Genomic DNA, 25,918 nt, shown 5'->3' with positions numbered 1-25,918 from the left:
GCAATCTTTTGGATCCAGCAGAAAATGGAACATTTCTTCTTCGCTGGCTCCGGTTCTTCTGTTTCTTCCTCGGCCTTCGCTGCTTCTGTTGTGGTAGCCGCTGCTTCTTCTTGGCAATACACAACATTCAACACGAGACCGGCCAGTAATAAAAGAAAAAATAGCTTTACCAATCTGTTTTTCAACATTTTTCTTTTTTAAAATTTTTACAAAAGTATAGAGTTGTTTTTATTTGGAATTTCTAAATTCAAATGGCCAGTAATCAGCATATATCTATCCCAAGTGACATTTAGATTGTTATCAGAATATATTTCATTGCTGTTTAGTTCCACTAGCTACATTCCACTAGTGATGACCACTTAAATTATTATTATATTGCAATTTAGACTGCTTTAAAAGTGAAATTAAAATATGAATGTCCGAATGTAAAATGACTGCATTTTAATATTTAATTTATTACTAGTATTTATTTTTAGTATTTATTTTAAGTCAATTTTTATAATTTTCATCAACTCTATAGATATTTAATTCTTATATATTTATCTATAAAATATTTTTATGTACATTCTTATTTAAATAGTCTTTACTTTAAAGTAACCAAATAACAGTTATCTCCTTGATAATTCCTGTTTTCACGTAAAAAAAAACAATTGACAGATAAAAATATTTGATCCGAACAAATTAAATAAGTGTAATAAAAATATACAAACTATTTTAATTGGACTCAATTCGCATAATCTTACGCAAAAAATTGCAGAAGATAAACGAAATTTCTTCATATATAGAGTATACCTTAACTTACATTTAATAAGGAGACAAATTACGTAAATCTCATATTTCCACAACACCCGAAAAAATATATTTTTACAGCCGGGTGGGTAATAAAGCCAGGTTAAACAGAGACCCACGCTACGTGGGATATGTTCTCATTCTGCGCAGTATTACACGAGCTGTGTTATGGCCTCGTTATGCCAAATTGAGATAAAATGACAATAATGTAATAGTTGTCATAACGTCATGTTTTATTCTTATTCACTTTTTTATTTTTTGTACAAGAAGACACTAACAATACAATCAAATTTTATTTTTAGTTTATAACTTAGGTTAAATACAAGTACTTAAATATAAGTACTTAAACTTCATAAAAGTTTAAATACTTATATGTAAGTGAGTTTTATTTATTTCTTTGTATATGAAATATATAATTTCCTAAATTAAAAGTATAAATAGAAAATTAACCAATGCAAAACAGCATATTTTTACAAGTTTATAACTTAAATACAAGTACTTAAAGTTTATAAAAGTTTAAGTACTTATATTTAAGTGGTACTTAAATAATAATAATAATAAATAATAAATCATTTATTGCAGGCACTTGTAAAATACATGACATAAAAGTTTAACTACTTGTATTTAAGTGGTTTCGTGCACTTAAATTAAAAATATAAACTTATAAAAATATGCTGTTTTGCATTGGTTAATTATCTATATGTTCTTTTAATATAGGTAATTATATACTGAATATACAAAGAAAGAAATAAAAACTACATATATATTTGGCACCAAAATACAGTTGAACTAGCGACCCGTCCGGCTTCGCTCGGGTAAAAATATAATAAATAACCTTCCACAGGAATCCTTCCAAAAGTAGTACGTAGTAATACATATAGAAGATATACAACTTTCAGATGAGAAGACGATTGTACTCGTGTTTGTATTATATGTAACGTTAATCATACAAGTAAATCTACACAAGCAATGCAATCACTGCCGTCCCATCCCAACTTTGATAGTTACCCTTCCGACGGCCCATTACCATCAGTTACGTAAACAGATACATCAAAGTAGACGTTACCAATTATACTGGAAGTTAAATTAGAACCAAGATGGCGGACTTCGGGACGCAATCTCGGAGTTGCGATGTCAAAACTTGTAATGCGATAAAATTGCAATCTTCAGGTGAAGTCGTAGTGAGCGCGCTTTACACTAGTGTCCCCCCTTGGAAATCAAAGTTGTCTACTATACTATTTATAGTCTAAATAAAATATGTGCTATTTAAATCCGAACAATCGATTCTGAGACGCGATTCTTATGTAATCAAAGCTCACTTTGTAAATTTTCTTTAACTTTTCCAGATGGTTTTAAGCAAATTTACAAACGAAAATGTTGCTATGGTCGATGCGTTCGCGCGAAATTTTATGACGGTGATTTTTTTGTAAATACAAAAACAATTTCAGGAGAAATGGTGAAAACTTGCGATTACCTTTACTTGCGTAAGAATCGGGCCCCTGTGCCATTCAAATGCTCGAATTCAAATAGCTCCTAACGTTTTCGTTAAGAGCACCAGTTAATATCTTCAAGGGACGGATCCAGGAATAATTAAAATGTCCCAAAGCACCTCGAGCATGCAAGTATCTGGAATATCACTCTGAACGATAAATTGCCTCTTGGTACAATACACGGGTAAATAATCATGAAAGAGATCATAAAAATCCTGAACAACTTGAACAAGCGTCTGTATTCACATAGAAAAATGTGTGCACGAGCGTTTTAACGCATATAAGGATAATTTAAGACATGCTCCTACTCTAAAGTTCCATTAGGGAGGTTCCGGATAGCAAGCACGTTTTATGGAGTGAGCGCTACGGCGTAGCTATCAAAAGGCGGAACGGAGTCGTGCGCCGAGCCCTGCCCCTCACTGCACGCGTCGAATCCGTCAGTGTCACCAACCTGACACAAACCCGATGGTTAGGGTCTATGTTTTAGGGCGCACATCCATAATTCTCGTATATCTGGTTAATTTTTAAAACCAGTTTTCATGTTATTTTGTAAATAGCGTTTTCATTACTATTCAACTCTGAGAGAACCCATAAAACGCTGAGTTCAAATCAAAGAGAGTTTTATTTAGATATCTTTCAAATTATCGATTAATCCCAAAATTATTTTCTACCAATCGCGCCGAATCGACTCTTGAATCGAAACGAAAAGAAAAATCTCCACGTCTTGCGATTGTTTGATTAAACCAGGTTAAACGCAAAATTTTATAACAAAACCGCTTAGTTTCTGTGGGGTCCCAGATCTTATTTGCTCCAGGGCCTATGGTCACCAGCTGCGCCACTGAGTAAGCGGAATGGTGGCTGAGTCTGCGCATCTGTCACGGGATAACAAAGAGTAAACACATCTACCGTGGTGCATGAAATGAATCTATGTCGCAGCTTAGAATGCTTGGGTATGGTTGAGATTGCTTGCTAAATGTAATTTGTTAATACTCACTACGTAATCCCAACTAGTCCCAACTAATATTACAAATGCGGAAGTAAGTTTGTTTGTTTGTTACCTCTTCACTTTACTGGACCGATTGTTATGAAATTTGGTACACGGGTAGAAAATGACCTGCAATAACACATAGGGTACTTTTTTATCCCGAAATTCCCAGGGGAGCGATGCCCCGGGGCGCAGATAGTATAAAATAAAGTCGTCCTCCATGTTTTTAAGCTTTTTCAAACCACGCAAATGATGTTGATGCAGTTTTCACTGTTATTTAGACAATTTATTCTCGAAGATTTATAAATACATAAATGATTCCGTGCAAAGTCGGGGCAGGCACGCTCTACCTCTTATCTCCCCAAGTTCCCAGAAGCGTTCGGGGCTGTGATGCCGCTCAGCGTAAAAATAATCTTGAGATTTTGAAGATTAGGCTGTGATCTTACAACCGGCAGCCTGCCTGACGTCCTTGGGAATGCTATTGGTACCTATCAGCTGCCACGCCATGTGTCCCTTAGTCCCTTACATCTGGAAACTACTGCTACTTTATTCTACAGTCTATATCAAAAACATCAAAATTGCACTGGTTTAGATCTACTCTCCTTTAATTTTAAAGAAGTTTATTATGGCATATAAGTATATGCCACTAATGAAAAAAATCGACCAACTTTCGTATTGCAGGAATTACTATCTGATACAACGTCAGGATATAATACTTTGTATCGCAGAGTTATGCGCGATAAACTGTCTACAACTGGGGTTAGAGGGTAGATGTAAAATATGAGGCCATCATGAATAAAGGCGCAAGTACATTGCTGCATCGTAAATATAAATGTTACGTTGGAGATCTATACAAAATGCAGGTTGCAAAAATCATAAAGAGCATTTATTGCGGTATAATATTTTATGGTTGGAAGTAGTTTGATATTTGACAAGCATAAACCGAAATCTAGAAATTTTCGAAAATCCAGTTTTTTAAATATTAAAAAGGGCACTTGAATTTCTGTACACAATGAAACACCACAATAATATAAATAAATTAATTGAATCGGATACATCACTTTTATAAATCATAAAAAAATATTTCTAGCTACCCGTGCCGACTTCGCTCGGGTAAATCTTGATAAAGTATACAAAAGTAAGCCCACGAAAAATTTAAGGGCGAAGTCGCGAGCAAACGGTAATCACGACATAGTATAAAACGAAGACGCTTCCCGCTGCCTGTCAGTTCTTATGTAACCTTAGATCTTTAAAACTACACAGCAAATTTTGATGCGGGTTTTTAAAATAGATAATGTGTTCCAAACACCGTGATCCGACAGCGTACCAAAGTACTAGACGCGGGAGACGCGGTCATGAACCTGAAGTGGAACTGGGCAGGACACCTGGCACGTCGGCGTGATGGCAGGTGGAGTAAAGTGCTGACTGAATGGTGCCGGCGAGAGAGGTGTCGGGCGACGTGCGATGAGATGGGCGGACGACATAATAAAAGTCGCAGGTTGTACATGGATGAGAGAGGCACAGGACAGAGGCGGGTGGCGTATGCGAAGAGAGGGCTATGCTCAGCAGTGGGCACAAAGAGGCTGAAATGATGATGAATGTGATTCGTGAGGAAGCTTATATGGTTATAAGATATATAATTTATTATGGTTTTAACCGAGCAAAGCCGGGGACGGGCCACTTGTTCTTTATAAAAGTAACACAAAGTCGAATACCACGTTGTCTTATCAAAGTTACGCCTTCAACAATTTCCATTGAACAAACCACGTAACAAAAGAAATATTTTTTTAATCGTCCTTTTTTGCGTACTTTTATAAGTGCAGCTGCATTTCACAATGCACAATATTGCATTGAGATTATCGAACGCATAACTTGTGATCCGAGCGCAGAAATAGTTGGTTAGTTCTAAATATTCGCCAAGTGTGGGAAGTTTTTATTAATAAAATGATTTATTCCGTGATTAAAGTATTTTCAATTTATTTCACCTGTGTTCATGGATTGGGGCATGGCCACTCGTCTGCGGGCACTATGGTCGACTTTACAGATCCCAAGGTAAATATATGTATAAAGTTAAACTTAATTTGCACCTCAATTTAATCCTTCTTCTTCTTCAAGTCGGTCCTACTATCTAATAAATAAAGTAATTATATTTTATGTATAATTATATTTAATAAGAATGAGCGGTCAAGCAAAATATATACGTGACATAAGTACGGGTATGTTTGAAATCTAACTAGTTCCCTATATGCAAAATTACATAAGTACATAACATTGTTCCCGTTTTCCTATTTTCCTAAAACAATCTTATTTAATACTACAGTTATTTGAGTTTCCAATTTCATCAAAATAAAATATGAACATTAAAAAAAAAATGATAATATGTTTGCTATTGGCATTGCCGGTAAGATAAATTGACACTATTTAATTCCAAGCTTTGCTAAGAATGATCAAAGCGAATTTGATGAGTAAGACATATGTAAGTAGTTATTTTCACTAGGGACATTGTTATTTTGTACTATAAGAAAAAATAAACAACCTTTGGAATGAAATAAAGCATTATTTATATTTACCTTACTTAAAAGCGAAAATAAGACGATAGGACGAGACGTATTTCATTGTTACTTCACCTGTAGAATAGACCTTCAAACATAATATTTTTTATTAAAATAACAGGTGCAGGGTCATTTAGACGCGCTAGTCAGAATGGCGCAGTCGTGCGTCATCAGAGTGCGAGCGACTCCAAAAGACGTGAGGGCATACTTCACCAACTCCTCGCCCGTGTCAAGGTCGGGACAGTGCTTCGCGGCTTGCATGCTGGAGCAGAGTGACGTCATCACCCACGGGAAGGTAAAACATTAGATTTTCTAGACTAATATTGTCGCCCAGAAATGCAAGGGTTGTACTTAACCAAATCCTCACCCGTGACAGTGCTTCGCAGTTTGCATGCTGGAGCTGAATGACGTCATCACCCACGCGAAGGTAACACTATGGATCTCCTAGACTTCAACCAGATTTACAGAATTGTTTAATTATCAAAAACTGTATCATTCTCTTACTCCTCGCCTGTATCTTAGTCGAAACCTTCGGAGCTTACATACTGGAGCAGAATGACGTCATCAACCACGGGAAGGTAACACTACAAATCTCCTAAACTTATATAAAGGACATACGAGTATGTGTGAGGTTAAAGACTTATTTTCAGTCTTATACACAATCAAACATTATTTGGAATAAATAAAAAAATTACGTGAAAAAGCAACTGTCATATATATCTACGGCATGCATAAGATCTTCTTTTTGTCAGTCTTTGCCATAGATCAACAAAAAGAAAAAAATACTCGCGTCTTGACATTTTCAGTAAAATAAAAGAAATGTCAAATGTGAATATAGTCTTATTCGGAATGTGGCAAAATAATCCAATTCGTGATAGCTCAGTTGTCCGCAGGGAGCTGAGATTACGGAGCCTAGTATTTTTCTGACAGAAAACCCTGATAAAATAGAAACCACAACTATGCCTAGATAAAACTCGTATTTCCCAAATGATAATAATGATTTAGGATATTCGTGGAGGATATGAGTTTTGTTTTGGACTTGACTCGAGACTAAGAAAATTAGGCCACAACAACGGTTTTAATATTAATAACAAATAATTCGCAACTCTTCGTGGTAAAAATAAAAAGTATACAGGAACGTAACGTAACAAAACAAAATACCTGTATACATATAAATAAATTGAGTAAAATACTATACCTTGCGTATAATATTCTTTACGAAATTTCAAGTTCAACACTTTTAAAAGGTAGTAGTACTGTGTACAGACCTTGTGTTGACAATGCATAAACCCAATATACATGCATTAGTGGGTCTCAACCTCAGATATCCGTAGATGCAGCATTGCATTCTAATGCAAACTCAACTGTCCAATTATATCCCGCTATTGTAGATTGAAGAACACTGCTATGCATAATAAGAAGCTTTTAGATAAATGGGAGGGAAATATTTTAGTTCTTAGCATTCAAGTGGTCCGTGTCTCGAATTCAAATAAATACGGGGTTTGTGTGGGTGGGAAAAAGTCTAATATAATATAAAAGTCTAATATAATAGTAATATATACTATATTATATATACTATATTATATATACTATACTATATGTGTAGCTTGGAATTATTGGAAAGACATACATAATTTTCGTCACGTAGTGGAGCTCCAGAATATTAAGCCCAGAGATAAAATACACAAATCGGTACATTTTCGGTGTCTTAAAGCAATATAAATGAATACATTTCTGGTAGAAAAAAAAGGAAAACTTTCTTGATATCATTCCAGTTATAAGAGAAAAATCAGTTTACACACAGAGCTTTATAAATTTACAAATAAATTGTGTGTCAAACAGGCAAGGCAGCATGAATACGAGGCCACCAAAATTATATATCGAAATAAAAATAAAGCATACACCTATATATCCTATAAGCCAATAACAAGAATAACAACGTCCTTTCTATAAACAGAGCAAACCATATAACATACATTAAAGCTAATTAATACAAAATTTATGGAGCAAACAATGCATTTTCAATTCATATACATACTAATATCTCATGGGTAAACTGCTGGGTTGATTTTGATATTTTTTGTAATAGACATAGTTAACTACCCTAAGGGCCAACATAGATTACCGCGGTGGAGCTGCGAGCATCAGCTAGTAATTAATGAAACCATAACAACATTCCCTTATTCCAGGTAAACCGCGAGCTACTAGTCCACCTGGCGAGTCTGGTCAACGGGAAGAACTCCCGCGTAGTCCGTAAGCTGAGCAGCATCTCCCGACTTTGCCTGGACAGTATCGAGGGCATGTCCGACCGCTGCCAGCTCGCGTCCACCTACAACGACTGCTTGAACGAAAATATGCTGGAGTTTGCGTTCCCGCTCGAGATAGCTGAGGAAGCCGTGAGAAAGATGCCCTTCCACCTCATCCAGGCTAAGTAAGTCCGCTTTTTCCTATTAGTCAATTTAAAAAATCGGGAAGAGCTTCTGCGAGGTGTGCACTAGTATCTCCCGGCTATGTATGGATAACATGAAAAGCATGTCCGACCGCTGATAAGTGGCGTCCACCTACAACGACTGCTTCAACGAAAGCATTCTGGAATTTGCGATCTCGCTCGAGATAGCTGAGGAAGCCGTGAGTAAAATGCTTTTCCACCTCATCCAGGCTAAGTAAGTCCTCTTTTTTTAAAATACAACAATCGGGAAGACTGAAAAACATGCTGGAGTTTATGTTCCCGCTTGAGATAGCTGATTAAGTTGCGGAGAGGATGTTTTTCCATCTCATCCAGGCTAAGCCGCGTGCGAAGGGTCGCGGCTCGTATACCCATGCAACAGTAACGTAGTACTCTTTATTATAGCGTGATGTTACAAGCCGATGCTACTCAACTTCCAATATATCCCTAAAAACATACTGGACTTTGCATTGACATAGACAAGAACACTGAGAGAAAGATGACCTAGGTAAGCCTTAAGTAATAAGTCCTTTTCCTCATAACCAGGTGCGTTTGACAGTTATTGATTTTAATAATATACCAGTGCTGGTGTGTACTCAGTAGATCAATATTTATCTACAAGTTCCGTTTAAGAAGTTGGGTTATTAGAGGCCACACGAAAACCCGACCACCATGCATCTGGTCAAATTGATAAACTTGAAAAATATATTGTTTTGATTCACCATGACCTGAGAAATAACACAAAAAGTTCAACTCTGGAAAATTTTATCAAATCAGTTGACACAAAAAAGTAAACTAGGCAATAACCTAATGTATTTTTAATGATAAATGCGATTCCCCATTTGATTGTATATAAATAAATCTTTATCCACAATAACCTAGTTATTTGATGAATGAAAATACAAACGATATTCACATCAATATTGTTGATTAATTTACTTATCTATTGAGCAAAAATTTGTATGACAAATACATATGTAAGATTAGTTATTAAGCCATGAATCTAATCTTCAATATAAATAAATTGATAGAGGTCTTTCAATGTGTACATTTAAACAAACTTTTTACTGTAATGTAGTTTACTACATTCGTTATTAACCAACTCGTTGCTCCAATCAATCACAATCATATATTTGATTGATCTGATCGATTGGTGAAATAAATATGTTATCAATCCGTATATCACAAGATGGGAGTTATACATACGAATACAAAGACCGTATGAAGTGGGGAAAAAATTAGAAAAGCAGACCCTGCATGGGCCACGCCGTATATTATGGCTGCGAAAGAAACCGAGCAAAGCTCAGAAGATAGAGATAGAAAAATTAATCGTTATGAAAGGAAATAACTATGAAGGGAAGATAAATAAATTTTCTATAACGATTTCACAGTAAAAAAGAATGTCAACAAATCAGAATCGTTAACTAGAAACTAATTACTAACTCAACGCAACTCTACGACTTCTGAATGATAAATATAGTGTTTTCCTGCTTTATATTCCAGGAACTTTAGTGAAAAAGTTTTATTTTCAGTCGTTCGTTACACAGAAGCAATTATAATTGCTTCTGTGTAAGCATAATTAAAAGGATTTCTAATTTTACCTTTTTCCTTGAAACTATCGGCAATGATGTGCTCTTTATTTATTTTTAGATACTTTTCATTTTATCCATATATCTATGCTAATGTTTATTTTCGCAAAAGATGTATAAAAATAAATGACGTGCAAGTAACTAATGCCAACCAGTTTTCAGATTTTAGTAAAAATAGTACATCATACTTACACATATTTTTAATTTCTAATAATAAAGTTAGAAGAATTCTTGTTTTAACGCAGAGCGCCGTCGAAATATAATTCAGAAGGATCTGTCTGTGACACCACTGCTTGTCACTAATCTGAACTAATTCAAACTCTGGATAAGTAAAAAAGTGAAGACGTGAATTAAAATTTTGACGCCTGAAATTTTAATTCACATATTTATTTCTTATTAACCAAATCGTGTAATGTACACGATTTGGTGCAGGCGATACTATTTGGTTTCATATGAACCACTAACGATGCAAACTCAACCTAAATGACGTAGTTTCACTATGAAAAAACAATAGTTAAAAGAAACAATGGGAATATACTAACTAAAAAACTTCATAAGAAACTCTTATCATAATTGGTATAAGAGCTACAATTTGCAATTATAATTTTATACACTTTTCAATGTAGTTCAATGAATATTCCACAGTTATAAATAGAAAAAAAATCAACATTACCGATGAAATTGATCATCTGCATCATCATTTCAGCCCTTTTCTGCCCAATGCTGAGTTTAAGCCTTCTAGTATGACAACCTCCAATGTCCTGCAAAACTAACATAGGTAGGACTCTAATTACAAGTTAACGAAATTTGTTTCACAAAGCATATTCTCAAACTATATTTACGACACTCTGTCTTTACTTTATACCCTGTCCTGGGGCTCCAAACTTTTTCAGACACAACACAATTCGCTATGTGAAAATTTGCAAATAAAACAACGTTTAGGCCAATTCTCCGCCAAACGGAAATGTAAAACAATCAGATTTGTACATATTTAGAATATAATAATACTTTATTTGAGTAACTAAGACACACACATGCTCATAAATAACGTAAATGGTAACACTATATTATAACTAACAAATAAGCTTGAGTGTGCTGCAACAACTCAAAATGATGATAAGCTCATTGAAAAATCTTTGCTCACAGCAGAGATGAGCAAAGCACTGGTTTCCTGATATCACCTGTTAAGGAAGTTATCCTTAGAAATTGATAGTATTACTTATAGGATAGACAGGGGCGTGGGCTCAATTCCCGCTCGATTTCAGAACTTTTTCATCTCCTTATTATTTTCAAAACTTAGATAATGTAATGATATAAAACCAATTTCAGTGGCTAGAGCGAAAGAGTTTTAATTTAGAGAATTTTAATTAATGTAGAAAATTTTAAAGTCAAATGAAGAACAAAGAACAGAAATTAAATGTGGCGGTATTCAGATGCTTCCTTAACTATTTAAGTACTTCAAAGAATTTCTCAACATTAATGTTTTCGTTGCAATAAAGGCCGAGAAAATCACGCATAGGCAATTCGAATAGTCATATAACATTATCGACTATTTCTTCATATAAACGAATATTATTCGTACCACGATATACTTATAATAATAGTGTTTTTTTATTGTTCCAGCTTGCCGCAGGAAGTGAGACCGTTACACTACTGAAGCGTCGTCCGCCATTGCAACATCTGCGCGTATTTTACAATTTTGTATGTTTTCGTATGACTGTTATTAAAATTACTTTATTACCAAAGACTGTATTACTTTATTTCTATTATATTTTCCAAGATGGAATGACAATTTCAAATTTATGTAAGGAAGAATGACAATGTAAGGAATCCCAAAAGCCAAGTGGTTCTAGCACTTAGTGCAAATCCAAATCTAATCCAGTGGAGAACAAGATACTTGTCTCCCGGAAACGAGACCCTTCTCACCGTCGCTCGGCAAGCTGTAATATTGTAATGAAGGTACACTCCTATTTAGACAGCCTGGGTGACAATGACAACTGATAATGTAATGTAGCATTGAGGCCTTCGATTTGTTAGCTGTCGATTGCAAATCAAAATGAACCAAACTTTTGAAGATTATCAATAAAGTGCAGAGAACTTAATTTTAACGAACTACTTACATGGATTTGGTCATTGCCATAACAAATCTAATGGTTCGGTTGATAAACATCCAGTGTTGCCGGCCAAGAGGAAGCCACCCTCTTGTATTTTCTACACTTTAAAGACAGATTGTACACAGACGCTTACAAGCTCGATGTACGATAGTGAATTGGCGGTTAATCCACTTTCGCATTGGCTATGGGTGACCAAAAAAAATTATTTCTTGACCCATTGGTCCCGACTGTATGTCTAGTCTTTAAAATCCACCAATCTTCATTGAGCCCGTGTGTCGATTCATGTCCCATTCTGCTTATCTAATAGTTATGGATAGGGACGACTAGTACCTCAACATTTTATACATTAAAATGGCTATAATGACTTTTACATGTTATGTAAATAAAGCCACATAAAAACAAATTCCTACGGTATTTATCCCGCTGAGTCGGACCCGGGCAGCCATTTGATTTCAGTTATTGTATTTGCCGGCCCTGGTTTGTTCCAAGTAAACAGAGAAATATAGGATGATAGATCCTATTTGCTAACAACTTAACTGGATATATCTAAACTACCATTATATTTATCTAATATCTACTAATACACTTCGAGATATGGTTTAGTTAAATGTTTTTTTTTCAGTTTAACAGAATGCGGGAGAGTCGAATTAAATCTTAATTACTATTATCTATCAGAATATTATAACCTGATTAGTTGGGTGCCAATGGTTTTCATAAGATCCCATTTCAGATATTGGATATCTGTAATTGGATTTTATGAAAAACATTGGTAAAATTTTAACTTTTTAGCTATTGAATAGTGAAATAAAAATAAAATCTCATTTATTCAGTAAATTATAGGCCACCCGTTACACATTTGACATATAAAAGTTGATTTATTTATTATAATTTCATCAATTAAATTTAAGTACTTACCAAATATTTGCAAATCAAACAACTTTTTCTGATAATATTCAGCAGGTGTTAAATCAATTAAACTTTCAGAAAACAAGATGGCGTTTCATTTTTATTTGAAGGCGAAACCTTCGCTTCTAATATAAATTGATCGAAAGTAACACCCACTACCGAAACTTCTAGATTCTCAGGGCTACCAACTTGAGAATATTAGAGCGCTCCGTCCGCGACTACGTCCACGTTAATTAAAAGATAACTTAAGTAACTCCTTAAGGTATATTTGTGACATTCCAAATAAAGGTATTTATTTGTAAAGGTATTTCCTTGTTTATTTATAGGTATACCCAAAAATTAAAGAAAATAGCATACAATAAAACAAATAGAACTGTTCTATTTCAAAAACATTTTCTGGAGGGCAGTGTGAATATATTTTGGCCATTTTTAATAAAAATGAGCAAGTAAAACATTTTAAGCAATTTCCCTCCATAAGCTACATTTTCCCTTAGAACGACACATTTTATATTTCTGTGCCAAATTTCATCAAAGTCGGAACCGCAGGCAACAGCTAATTTCTTAATAAATAGATATACACTGCATAGACATCAAAACTATCGCATTTATATAATTTATAGCTCTTGCTCGCAGCTTCGTCTACGTGTATTTCCCTCAGGAACAGTACTTATAAAAGGTATCCTTTATCCACTCCTCTGTATCACGAGCATGTGACAAATATGAGTTGAAAAGATAAAGCCTAAAGAAGTACTAAACGAATATATACAACCTCACTTTTGCATTTAGAATATTAGTTGAGATAAAATATTAGATTCACCCCTGATTGTAGCACCTGAACACAAAAATAACTCCATGACAACCCCTCTATTTACCTCTTCACTTGGAAGACTGTTTACTAAGCTCCGCTCCTTTTAATAGTACATTATTTGCAGTTGATTGATGACTGCCAATATTTTATTTACAAATTACTATTTGATGTATATTTTTAGACGATTGTAAATAAAAACTCTAGTGAATTATTTTTTGGATTCTTTTTTATTATTTCCGAAAAATACAAAAACAGTGTTTAGTTACTTGAACTCCAGTTGACAGAAACAATCCTGTCACCTGACACTCACTATGACGATTAAATGACTATCACGATTAAAAAGGACCCAGGTTCTAATCCTAATTGTGCCATATGAGTTTGTAAAACCAATCTGACTCGTCGTGTACTCGTATGTGTTACATTTCACTCAATAACCACGACGTGGAGGATATACTTAATATACATTTTATAGTCAACCTTACATGCATTATTTAAGAGAATTGAGTTCATAATGTCAAAAGGAAAAAGTGAAAAAATATACTTTATTCATTGATGTAAAGGCTGTAAAAAAATAAAATTCAACTCTGAGCTGAATATTACTTTATTTATACATTTATCCCAAACTGTTTAATTAACAGTATAATAGTACTGTTAATTAAACAGTAATACTTAAGTACTACGTGTTTAGGATGATAGATGTAGTACTTTGGATATCCCGAAAGCTTAGAAAGTAGATGTTCTTAGAATGTAGATTAATATTTCAGAACTAACTACATATTATTAAATCATTAAAGTAATTCCTGTATCAATCATACCATGTATTTACATGTTTAAAATATTTTTACATGGGTAACTAACACAGAGATACAGGAATAATTTTCATTGATATAACAATGATGAAGCAGCAACCGTCCTCGATATTTTGGTAATCTAGTAAAATATATTTTGGTCAAAAGGTAAGGAGATGGATTTTCGTTGCATTTTTTGTTCCAAAGCTACTAATTGTCTTTCTCTCTCTCATATTACTTATCTCGATTTTTCCCCAGCAGTTCAGGTTGACGCATCGGTGAACGCAAGCTTACAACAGTAGGACTAAATTGATTGTTTTCTCCGTTTGATCCTACTAGTAAAACTGACCGATAGAAGTATACGGACGGAAGAGTGAAGACTCAACAACAAAAAGTGTCAAAAGGACTTTTAAATTGTATCTTTATGATACAATGCGGTATTATTATTGCAAGTAACTGTACTCTAATCTATTTACAGTGTCGTTCTAATGTAGCTAATACGTTTCCCGACTGTTCTAATTGCGTTTCTACAGACGACTTTCCACTAATCAAAGTAGAAACTAAGTTAGTGTACTCTGTAGTGAATTTACTTACTTAAGCACTAATAAATGTAAGTTAGGAACTTTCTTATACTGAATTTACTTTAAATATTATGTGATCCAAAAATTATTAATTATTATATTATAATAATACTTTTAATGTAAATTGATAAATGTTTCTTTTATTAACATTATAAAAGTCTGTAAAAATTAAGAGATAAATATTTGCTGTAATTTAATAATATTACTAAACTACAATAAATAAATTCAATTAAAAACATGCATTTTTATTAAGTACAGCAACAAAACACCACAAGTTTATCAACTGCACAGTGTATCATTAACAGCAAAATACATCATAAAAACACAAATATATAGCTAATAAATTATACATAATAAGTAATAAACCATTTTTATATCTCTGCTTCACTTTCATATATTAAAATCTGGCGTCGCGTCAGCCGCCTAAAACGTAAGCGGTTTATATAAATACGAAATAGTCTCTATAATACAATTTAGTTCTATATAAGCTATCACTATCTGTCTAGATTCTCATCCCTGGCTCTTCTTCTCCATATCCATTTTTTGTATCCCTATCTGATTTTGGACCATCTGAATTTAATCAGAAGAACTTTCAATCAAGTCTATCAAGCTCAAGTAGGTAAATCCGAAAGACAGGCCGTTGTGTTTGGTTTTTTACAAGTTTAAACTTGTGTAACACTAATACACAACACAATGCTAGCATGTTTACGGTATAAACTCGGTTTGTTAATGTCAATGTGCCGTGATTGGATGGAGTTACAATACTTTTAAAAGTCAATTAGACAAGTCATTTTATTCAACAGTAGCGACCGCCAGGAAGATGAAAAGCAATAATACCATAATAATTTAAATTTTAAAAAATATTTGTTATTGCGACGGTTGAATTATTCAAAGATCTATTAAAACAAATGAAATTATTAACTGTACTGATAAAATTCTTAGGTACCTACGCTGAACCCTGGGCTTCATGGAACACGCGAAGATGAGAGATAAAATTATAAAATCAATAAATGCTAACTACTACTCATCCACGACTGTGTGCGATTTGTGCCGTGCCTTCGTGTCGTGCAGTTCCTGCGGGTGTGTTCGTAGCATTGACCATTTTTTTATTTTCTGTGCCGGTTGTTTGTTTTTTTTTTCGTTTCCCGGGAAATACTGTTAGGCAAAAAAAAATACTTGTTGACTAATAAAAACTTCATAAAACATAGCCAATTAAAATAATTATTTCCTATTATTACTAAAATGCTATTTATTTAATGATAAATTACAAATTGTATACCTAATTGATATTATCTTCTATAAGGAATGACATCATTATATTGCGGTGGTAAAAGACAAATTACAGTTTTACAATAAATTGATGTATGAGACGGGAAAAGACGAATCTGGCATAGATTTCTAAATTATATAGCACATAGTATAATGCAGTTAACAAGGTCCAGTAAAAATAATATTATTTTTAACGTACGACCTAACGCAGAGCAGCGATAAAACATAGACTTTATTTTATTTTTAACATACCAAATACATGGATAACCGCTTACAGCTTCTTTTGGTTAAAATGATGACAAAAATGCCAGTATCGCAATCGGTATAATGTATGTAACATTATACCAAATACATGTTTAAAATTTTGGGGCGAAGTTCTCGAAACTGAGCAATACACCTCAGCTCGCGAAATGGATGAAAAAAGAGCGAAGCCATGGACAATCTCTGCAATTATTTATGCGATAGTGGGGCCAGATAGTCATGTCAACTCTCAGACACAAGCTGTAGTACGAACCTTTTAGATTGAACTTTGAAATCTACATAAATATATACTAATTACTAGATTACATTAAATTAATGTTATCTACAATGATATTTTGATCTTTATTTATATTGTACAATGTACATAACAAAAATGTATACTAACTCCCCCAAAAAAGTCTACACGCCGGTTTGTCAGGGTATTTTATCTTCAGTCCAGCCAAAACCCTCCGGTACCATTGGTTGTTGTTTTTCATAGCGACTGCGTTTCTCCGGCGTCTGATGGGTGTCGCGGAGTGGCACAGGAAGCCCCCATCCAGGATTATCAGACGATAATCTTGAAGGCATAACTCCAGCATCTGGACGAAAATAAATTTAAAAATGTACATACCTAGCTTTTTGTTTTGTCTGAAATTGCTGTTTTCTACAATTATTTATATTGTACTCTGTTATATTATACTATTTCTCTGACTCGAAAAAATCTGAAAAATATTATGGCTACTTGTATAATGTGAGACCATTATGTGGCCATTAGTATCTAACTGAAAAACTTACCTGCGTCATTTTGTCTTGCAGTCCCTCCCAGACCAGCATTTCATTGTACCAGGGTTCCTTCTGCGTGCCGATGTAAAGGGGCTCCCATCGGTGGTAGGGGAACTCCCTGTGAGCTATCATCATTGGCTAGAACAAAACGCTCAATCAGTAATATTCTGTAGAAGAGGCTTGAATTGTTGGCGTGTGGTTTCGCCCTATAATAGGACTTCACCTATTCTCCCGTGGATGTCGTACAAAGCGACTATGTGATACAACCTTAGCAGCTATCTGACAATAATATAATTTCCAAGCAGGGTTTACCACAAGCTGACAACCGGTTAGATTAACCTTCAAAAGATTAGGTTTTTTATTTTGAGCCCTGACATCCTCGCCGCGGAGCATGTGAAGAGAGAGAAACTAAGAGGTTTGAATAAATGACTTCGCGCAATATATGTACCTGATTCCGATGAAATTTTGTAAGTGAATAGAGTAAACCACGGCATAATGCCTGTAGAATACTATGTATTTATTCTATCCTATACAAGTACTTGTAATAAAAAATCAAAATACCTATTTTTACAAGATAAATTCTTATACTAGAGGTTACCTGAAGTGGAACATGAAATAAATAATAATATTAACCTTTTACATGAAAAATCCCAAAGTGTTAGGTAATTCTACTTAAGTTTTATACGAAGCTGAATAACGGTCTAATATATTCTTAAATAATAAATGATCTTGAAATCTCATATTACCATAAAGGAGTAACCTCATGCCTATTTAAAAACACCCGAAATTTGCATAAAGAAATCCCAACAAGCCTATGTTCCAAATAAAATAAACTCCATAACACTTTTCAAACATTTTTGTAGGCATTTGTTGTAGGTACCATGACTGAAAATCGTTCAAGAACTCCGGTCACATTAAACGTTGATATGAGAATCATGACGTGAAAAAGCCTCGGTGGTGGACAAGTATAAGAAATCTTGGATAAGTTTCCCCATGGTGGCAAGCAAAAAAAAATTACCCGACTCGACAACTGTCTTCGCGCCAATAATTTAGGAGAGCCGAGCCCACTTAATGTGGAACAATACAAAGGACAAGAAAAATACTTGGCATATTTTCGATTCTATTAATTTTAAATTCATTCAAAACAAAATCAATACATACAAAATATGCACTACAAAAGGTAAACTCTATTCACCAGATACTCTGATTATAGCCAATACTAACAAATTTATATGTAAAACAAAAGAACAACGATTACTTAATTAGTTACTAAAAAAACATTTCAAAGGAGTTTGAAATATTTTTTTATCCAAATAAATTTAACTGAATTATTTACAAGCATCGTTTCCCTCATTCTATTTCTACTTTACAGCACATTTGTGCCGTGTCCTTTGAACGGGATTCCAATAGAAAATGCTCCCACGCGTCCAATTGTAAAGTGTCACCTCCGAAGAAATGTATTGTGTTGGAACTCGTAACACACGAAGCACATTTGTCCGCGGCAATGTCAGTTCCATTAGGTTTGCTTTCTGAGGGCTATACAAATCTATCAATGGAAATATTTAGCGGTTTCACACGAGAACATAAAAGAGAAGGTGTTCTATATCTATGTCAAACTGCAGATGCTACTCAAATGTCGCATAAAAAAAGGTAATACGAAAAATTTAGCTTTAAAAATACATTTGTTTCTCTGTTGAATTTTTTCAGCTCATGTCGTAGATAAACATTTTTTTTAAATATTTATTTGTTGACGAATGAACATATGACGAAACTTTGGAACGGAAACTAATTACATAATACTTTAAGTATACATTGATAAATATAAACTTTACCGAATATTAACCAAAATCCAACTTGTAGTCCTTTAAAGTCGAGCCAGTGGTATCAAAGAGAGGTCGCAAAGTAATTAGGTACCCCGCGATGGAGCCACTACGCCACTCCGCAAATTAACGCTTGAACTTGTCACGAAGCGATTATAAAATTAAACTGAGCCTAACTTATATTAAGCTAGATTAAAATAATAAAACACAAAACAATTTTTACAAAAATGTCATTTTTGACACAAGCTTTATTGTTGTCAGAAAGATCTTATTTCATTCAATGCGTGACAATAAATCATGTTCGTGCACTAAACCGTTGAGGAGTTTCCACGTCGGAAGCCGTTCCTGGGTGCACCATCTAGTCATGCTTATTATAATAATGCTTTGTCATTGAAACTAAACGAAACTGTACAGAATTCCAGCTCAGTCATTTGGAGATAGCTGCTTCAAAATGTAGTTACAAGATTCCACCCGAACATTCATATTTACATACATTAAAATGAAATAAAAGCTTATAAAAAGGGCTTGGGTGGGATAAGATCTATGTACATCTACCATGTACATCTAACTAGGTACATCTACGATCATGTTCGAGGAACAAAATAAGATAATGGGCCTGTTTCTTCACTTTCAGATAACTAACACTTAGATAAATCTGTATGAAATGATTGTCCCCTATGTTTACCCTACCACCACTACCCAACACTCGTGAAATGCAATTTTTAGCGCTATCTGAAATAAAAATTGATCAATTTATTTAAACTGACCTCTATGTTATCAGACGACCGTCTCGTCAACCAGGTCTGGAGACCGGGAAACCGCTGACAATGTGGACAGGTCTTGGCATGGAAGTAAGTGGCTCGCTTCACCGCCACCATCGCGGACAATCTGTTGCAAACATTTAAATTTTTTTATTGAATTTCTCGTCGTAAGTTTCCGATCGCAATTTAAGCTCCGTAGACTATGTACTTATAAAAAAATTTTAAGATCGGGCTGATTTTACGACCGGTCGCCTTTCCAATCAGATCGGTAGTCAAGGCTGTTCTTACCCCTTAGTTGCTTAAAAATTGAGTAATGAAATTAGTACACAAAATAGGATTTTCTTTTTAAAATAATACTTGCCACTATTTTTAATCAATTCGCTACATTTCCTACACGAACGAAGCCATGGAGCGGATATACGATGCACAAACTTCGGTCTCGAAGTTCTAAGTGGCCAAAAATAGTAAAAACAAGATTGCGGTATTAATGTAACCCGAATCGATAATAAAATAAAATTTTAAATACTGTCCGTATAATACAATACGGCACTGTATGTAAATGGTATTTTACAACGATAGGTACCTACTGAAAGTAATATCATTCAAGGACTTCAAAACATAGACAAAGCCTCTGAGCATAGACTAGAGGATGGACGCGGAGGTGTTTAAGAGATACAGGAGCACAGAACTTTATATAGAAGAGATATCACCACAAAAATAAAATTATTACTTAAGATAATTTAATAAGCTTTGTATTTCTCACATGGATTTTTTTCTGAAATATAGGACTTTTTAAAACCAGATGATTTTATTCCGTCTATTTTCAGTTTTCTTTTAATATTAATTTGTTTTATAAATATGGAAAATATTAAATTTAATTAAATGAAATAAAAAAAATTTATTTCGAGGAACGGGTCTACTTATCTCATTGAACTGCTTACCTATTCAGTCCATACAGTGTACTTTCCCGAATGTATGCCGAATACGACGATATAATCTTAATAAATCTCTGTGATAATAATGAACGGGTTTATAAAACCGAGGCATGAACCCTTTATTTAGGGAAAAGACCAAACCAGTTATAAAATCAGATATCTGGCACACTTTACTCCTTATCAGAGATGGTTTACGCCCGGTTTCTTCCCAAACAGTCCGACGCAAACCCATCTTTTAGTTGCTTTTGGGCGTAAACCCATCTATGCTCCTTGTCGATCCGACTACATAAGGACATATTCCGTTTCTAGGCGACGGTTTCGCCTAGAAGACCAGTATTTACTGGTCTTTTAGGCGAAACCGTCGCGATGCGATTACAAATGGTGCTTAAAACGGAAACGGTTTAAATATGTTTGAGGTACGATTCAAGGAGTAGATTAAAATGTTTTCTCTGATTACTTCGAGATTAGTAGGTGATGGAAACTACTTGTATCAAAGAATTAGAATTTTTAATTCTTTAATACAAGAATATTTTATTTCTATTCTTTAAAACTAAATGGTATCAATGATACCTACTAAGGTCGAGGTGCTCTGCGCTTTAACACGCATTTTAATATATTCCTCCTATCGGACCTGAAAAATATTAAGCGCGAAACAGTTAGTTAAGGTGCGATTGGAGTCGGTGCCTTACCAAATGGTGCTCTAAACGGAAAACCTATAAATAAGCCGTAAAATCGAGCCTCCGAAAAGGCCCGTTTTGATAAAATGTATCTACGGTGACGGAAAGTAATTTCGGTTGAGATTTAACGTTCATTATCCACAAGATACATAGATTATTTGTATTGAAAAGTAAAGCTTTTATCGTAATTTGATACACATTTTATATTATATTGTTTAGCAAGGAATAGAAAATATAAATTTTACGATAAATATGAAAGTATTTCATATCATTTGGGAACTAGGTATGTTGTAATTCATGTTCAGAACCACCATGTTTCTGAGGAGAATAAAAACACGATTAAATGATTAACTTGGCCACATACTGGTCTAATTTCATAGCCGCTCCTGCTTGACTAGAATAAGGAATAACGTCTTTATGTATAAGAACATAATGTAATTAGTATAATAATTAGACATTACTAAGCGTATGAATACATTTAATGAATTTCCATTGTACCTCGATCAAAAAGACCTATTACTACGTTTAGTAACCAACATTTATTTATAGACTAAGCCTATTCACAAAATCGTCCATCATGAAAACGTAATCCCAAACACGCAAAGGAAAGCAGGTGGTTGCGAACAATATATTAAACCTAAACATACGTAGGTGTATATCCATCAAAAGAGCCATTTATCAACTTACGTCTGTTTGTCGCGCGGGATCGGCTCCCCTCTCACCACTTCAAACAGTGGCACTACAAAGATCGTCTTAGAGAACACACAGCCCTCTTCTCGCTTCTTACGTCCCATGAGATCGTTCACCATACTAAGGAATTTCGTTGCTAATCCTTCGCTAGGTACCATTTCTATATCAGACACTATAAAATAATTCGTCTTCGATGCGTTTCTAGCAACGTTTCTACCCACATTTATGGGATACATAAGATCATGCTGTCGCCTGTATGTGACCACTGCATTAGACCAACCTGCGCAATCAATGAACCGCAGTGTCGAAACTGGTTTCAAAACTTTATTGCGATTTATCGTCATCCTTTCAATTTTGACCCGTCTAACCCACTGTATGTATTCCGCTCGTGTTGTCTTATTCAAGTTCTTATATTTGTTAATTTTTTCTTGCAACGTTTGTATGACAGAACTTCGGGACGGGGTAGTTGTTGGTGATAAGGTGGCCCTCGTTTCGGTATGATATGGAATTTTAGGTGGTATTTTTGTAGGATAAAATAGATGAAGTGAAACTTTGGACATTGCCGAATAACAATGACAGAGTTGGTTCATTATCTGCATCGTTACATACAAATCATAATCAGGCACAAATACTGCGAGGCTGATCGGTCCATCCCAATATTTTGCGATTTCTACAACATGATATATGAATTCCGGCGTGGCTTGTGTGGCATACGTTAAGGCGTCATATTTACTGTGATTCGCGTACGCTGTGCCTATAATAGCATTGTAGATGACGTAATGAGTTAGTTCCGGAGATTTGTACTCACGGACTTTTCTCCAAATAAGTGTTTTAGGCAAGCCATAATTGAACTTGCAATAGCTGATATTCTCATTGGGTTGGCGGCCTTTAAGGAAAATTCCAGGCCTGTAGTCAAAATCACCTATATGTGCTTTGTAATGGGGCTTGTGTTCTCGTTTGAACGCGTACAGGTGAAATATGAACGTCATGATTCCAATGAACGAAGCGAAATACAGCGCAGTCGAATACCTCACCATGGTCCTCCAGGAATAAGCTCTGGATATTCTCAAACATCTCATCATTTTTAACTGACATTGTTTTTAAGTTGATAAATTGTTTTTCATTATCTTTTTTGCGCTTTATAACTTTGGATGGGTTTTGTGGTTGAGTGGGTATTCAAAAATGTTAAATTTTGAAATTTGGTACTTATAATTCACATTTTTTCCAATAATCTGTAGTTTGTTCCATGACACAAAGATATATTCATTCCGTTTCTTCTATGCAAAATGATTGCAAAGTCTTTGTCTTCACTTGGCTGTATGATTTACCTTCAACAAAAATGAAAATACAAATAATATTAACCTTTATTCGACATGTTTTATAAATAATTTATTAGCAGCTACTTACAGCATTTACGCAGGTACATATTACAATAAATTAAAGTTTCAATCAATAATTTAATGTTGTAAATCCTGCTTGTTGTACGCACTATACAATAATGTATAAATTGAATATTAGAAAATAATAATTTCTATATTGTCTCAATCTGTAAAAGGCTTCACTTACATAAACAGATAGATGATATCAAGATATTGAAGGTCCTTGATTCCTCCAAATAAATAACCTCACAAAAAATTTGATCCTTTACGACACTTGAAGTTTAAGTATAAACACCACTCATTTTTTTTCCCTGCTTTTGATTTTATTGACACGCTATTTACTATAATACACTGTTATAATATAGAATATAACAAATGACACAAATCAAGTAAACCACATACAACACACATTTCCTTTCGGTGAAAATAACCTCCTTTTATCCTGTTTTGACAACAGTGGCGCTAGAAGCTTTGCGGTGTTTTCCGGAACTAAAAAATCAATATTCTCGCCATGTTGATGTTTATTCCCTCAGTGCATGAAAATAATTTTACTGAACATGTTATAATGCAGATGCAGATTTAACATGTTTGATGTTTATAAAGACTGTTTTGTAAATATTGTTCGTCAAAACATAAGGTACTTTATAGATCAATAACTGAGTAGGTTAAAATCTTTTCACTATTCATTTTCAAGTTTAAACTTGCTATGCGCATGCGTATTATTACCTATCCTTGACATACCTACAAAAATATTTCTGCCATGGATTTAATAACATGGATTTAGTAAGTACTTCGTTTTAATATATACTGTACGGAGACCTACTAATTCCTTGATTTTTGACAGTTGGCAATGGTCTCTGATAAAATTGGCGCGATTTGACTTGCAGTCGACTGTACACAATCAATATAAACAAAACATGTATTTATATCCGACTTCAAAAAAGGTGTTATTTTACAAACTTTTATTTAACTTGCAATTGCATACTCTTACAACACAAGTTTAAAACAGATATCTTCAACCGATAGAGCTGAAATTTTGTGGACATAATTTGGATGACGATGCATTATATGATAATAAGCATTACACCTAAAGCACCTAATGGTTGGTGCACTCAGGAACGGCTCTAGACGTACTCTTCAACGTTTTATTGCACGGACATGATTTTAGTCACAAATTAATATCACTCTGACAACAATAAAAACTTGTATCAAAAATGACATTTTTATAAAAAAGACATTATTAAAATACCTGAAATATTTATTTTAATTTATTTATTTGTCTATTGTACTCATACATATATAGATAGCATCATTGGTGTAGAAAGGGCCTGCGCGATAGCATACATGAACAAAAAGAAAAATCGACGTAATCGACGAAAAGGTAAAAATTTTGTCTGCGGAATGGCTGACGAACTGACGAACCGCATGACACAAACTCAATTTAAACTTTGTTTCTTTCATGGTTTTGTTGGTAGCTGACTGTGGATGAGACATCCATTTCTGGGTAGACATTTCCTGTTTTTCACGATATATTATTGTGTATACAGTACTATACGTATCTAATTTATATGTGTACGTGCACACATAGGTACTCATGTAAATTAGATATCACACCTCATAAACGTATTAGCTTCTATGGATAGCAAATGATAATAGTATTTGGAATTTAGATGTAATTATGCTAATTCCACTTAGTATTCAGTGATTGCGTAACAATAGCATAATTACGTAACAAAATAATAAGGTTTTAACAACTATAAATGCATAGTTGGGCACCCATCCAAGCGAAATTTGCTTAACTGGAGATTCCACTCATAAACTAACAACCTGTCATTGTCAGAATTTTAAGAAGCACTATCCTGTCTAAGTCAATATTGCCTTCAGTTTGGCAACTCTTGGCTACGTAATGCTGTATAGTATTCAGTTTAAAACATTTTATCCCTAAATTTCCACTGAAGCGAAGTTGGGCAGCTAGTATAGAAGAATAATCTTATCAACGCTAATCCCACGTACAATAACTTTCGTGATCTGTTCCCGATAGCCGGAATAAAAGTCCCTTGACAAGAAACGAAATTGTTTTGCCCCGTGACATTCCACTTTCACGTGTTTACCGAACTAATAAAAGATCCGTATGATCTTAGAGGTGTACATTAATAAAAGACCAAATAATACCCAATGTAACTAATTAGCTCTCACTCTCTCAACTATTTTCTGTCTCAACTTTACAATTAAACATTTTATCTATCAAATAAGCGCTTGATTCATTCTCTTTAGATTTTATCATCGATCACCTGTCTGACGTCAACCCTGGAGTGA

General features: G+C 34.3%; 2 protein-coding genes across 5 annotated transcripts; one reads left to right on the top strand and one right to left on the bottom strand.

Moving 5' to 3' along the window:
- The first annotated feature begins 5,071 nt into the window (after nucleotides 1-5,071).
- LOC128678805 (uncharacterized) lies at nucleotides 5,072-11,596 on the top strand. Of its 3 annotated transcripts, none has more exons than XM_053760623.1 (5): nucleotides 5,072-5,316; nucleotides 5,938-6,111; nucleotides 8,006-8,247; nucleotides 10,558-10,629; nucleotides 11,475-11,596. In XM_053760623.1, exons 1-4 carry the CDS (start codon nucleotides 5,209-5,211, stop codon nucleotides 10,622-10,624), a joined length of 591 nt encoding a protein of 196 aa, XP_053616598.1. In that variant the 5' UTR covers nucleotides 5,072-5,208; the 3' UTR covers nucleotides 10,625-10,629; nucleotides 11,475-11,596. The 3 variants fall into 3 exon arrangements, 2 of the variants coding, with proteins under 2 accessions (XP_053616598.1, XP_053616599.1); XR_008405689.1 differs by lacking the exon at nucleotides 10,558-10,629 and adding an exon at nucleotides 8,668-8,770 and having other exon boundaries at nucleotides 5,073-5,316; XM_053760624.1 differs by lacking the exon at nucleotides 10,558-10,629 and having other exon boundaries at nucleotides 5,081-5,316.
- A 3,681-nt stretch (nucleotides 11,597-15,277) lies between these two features.
- Nucleotides 15,278-24,283, bottom strand: LOC128678777 (beta-1,4-glucuronyltransferase 1-like). 2 transcript variants are annotated; one of them, XM_053760568.1, is made up of 6 exons: nucleotides 23,790-24,283; nucleotides 22,221-23,551; nucleotides 19,928-20,048; nucleotides 17,353-17,478; nucleotides 16,964-17,156; nucleotides 15,278-16,203 (listed from the first exon to the last, which is right to left on the bottom strand). In XM_053760568.1, exons 2-6 carry the CDS (start codon nucleotides 23,303-23,305, stop codon nucleotides 16,073-16,075), a joined length of 1,656 nt encoding a protein of 551 aa, XP_053616543.1. In that variant the 5' UTR covers nucleotides 23,306-23,551; nucleotides 23,790-24,283; the 3' UTR covers nucleotides 15,278-16,072. The 2 variants fall into 2 exon arrangements, with proteins under 2 accessions (XP_053616543.1, XP_053616544.1); XM_053760569.2 differs by lacking the exon at nucleotides 23,790-24,283 and adding an exon at nucleotides 23,631-23,733.
- Nucleotides 24,284-25,918: the final 1,635 nt, after the last annotated feature.

Source organism: Plodia interpunctella, chromosome 20, assembly GCF_027563975.2.
Source record: "Plodia interpunctella isolate USDA-ARS_2022_Savannah chromosome 20, ilPloInte3.2, whole genome shotgun sequence".
In the NCBI taxonomy this organism is placed as follows: Eukaryota; Metazoa; Arthropoda; class Insecta; order Lepidoptera; family Pyralidae; genus Plodia; species Plodia interpunctella.
The sequence above is the reverse complement of the archived record's forward strand: the minus strand, read 5'-3'. Positions and strand labels throughout refer to the sequence as shown.

Excerpts from the sequence above, each read along its gene's own strand:
- LOC128678805 (XM_053760623.1), top strand. The coding sequence starts at position 5,209 with ATGATTTATTCCGTGATTAAAGTATTTTCAATTTATTTCACCTGTGTT. Across the intron at positions 5,317-5,937 it reads TCGACTTTACAGATCCCAAG|GTGCAGGGTCATTTAGACGC; the intron begins GTAAATATATGT and ends TTAAAATAACAG. Across the intron at positions 6,112-8,005 it reads ACGTCATCACCCACGGGAAG|GTAAACCGCGAGCTACTAGT; the intron begins GTAAAACATTAG and ends CCCTTATTCCAG.
- LOC128678777 (XM_053760568.1), bottom strand. The coding sequence starts at position 23,305 with ATGATGAGATGTTTGAGAATATCCAGAGCTTATTCCTGGAGGACCATG. Across the intron at positions 20,049-22,220 it reads ATCCCGCGCGACAAACAGAC|ATTGTCCGCGATGGTGGCGG; the intron begins GTAAGTTGATAA and ends TGTTTGCAACAG. Across the intron at positions 17,157-17,352 it reads TGCAAGACAAAATGACGCAG|ATGCTGGAGTTATGCCTTCA; the intron begins GTAAGTTTTTCA and ends ATTTTCGTCCAG.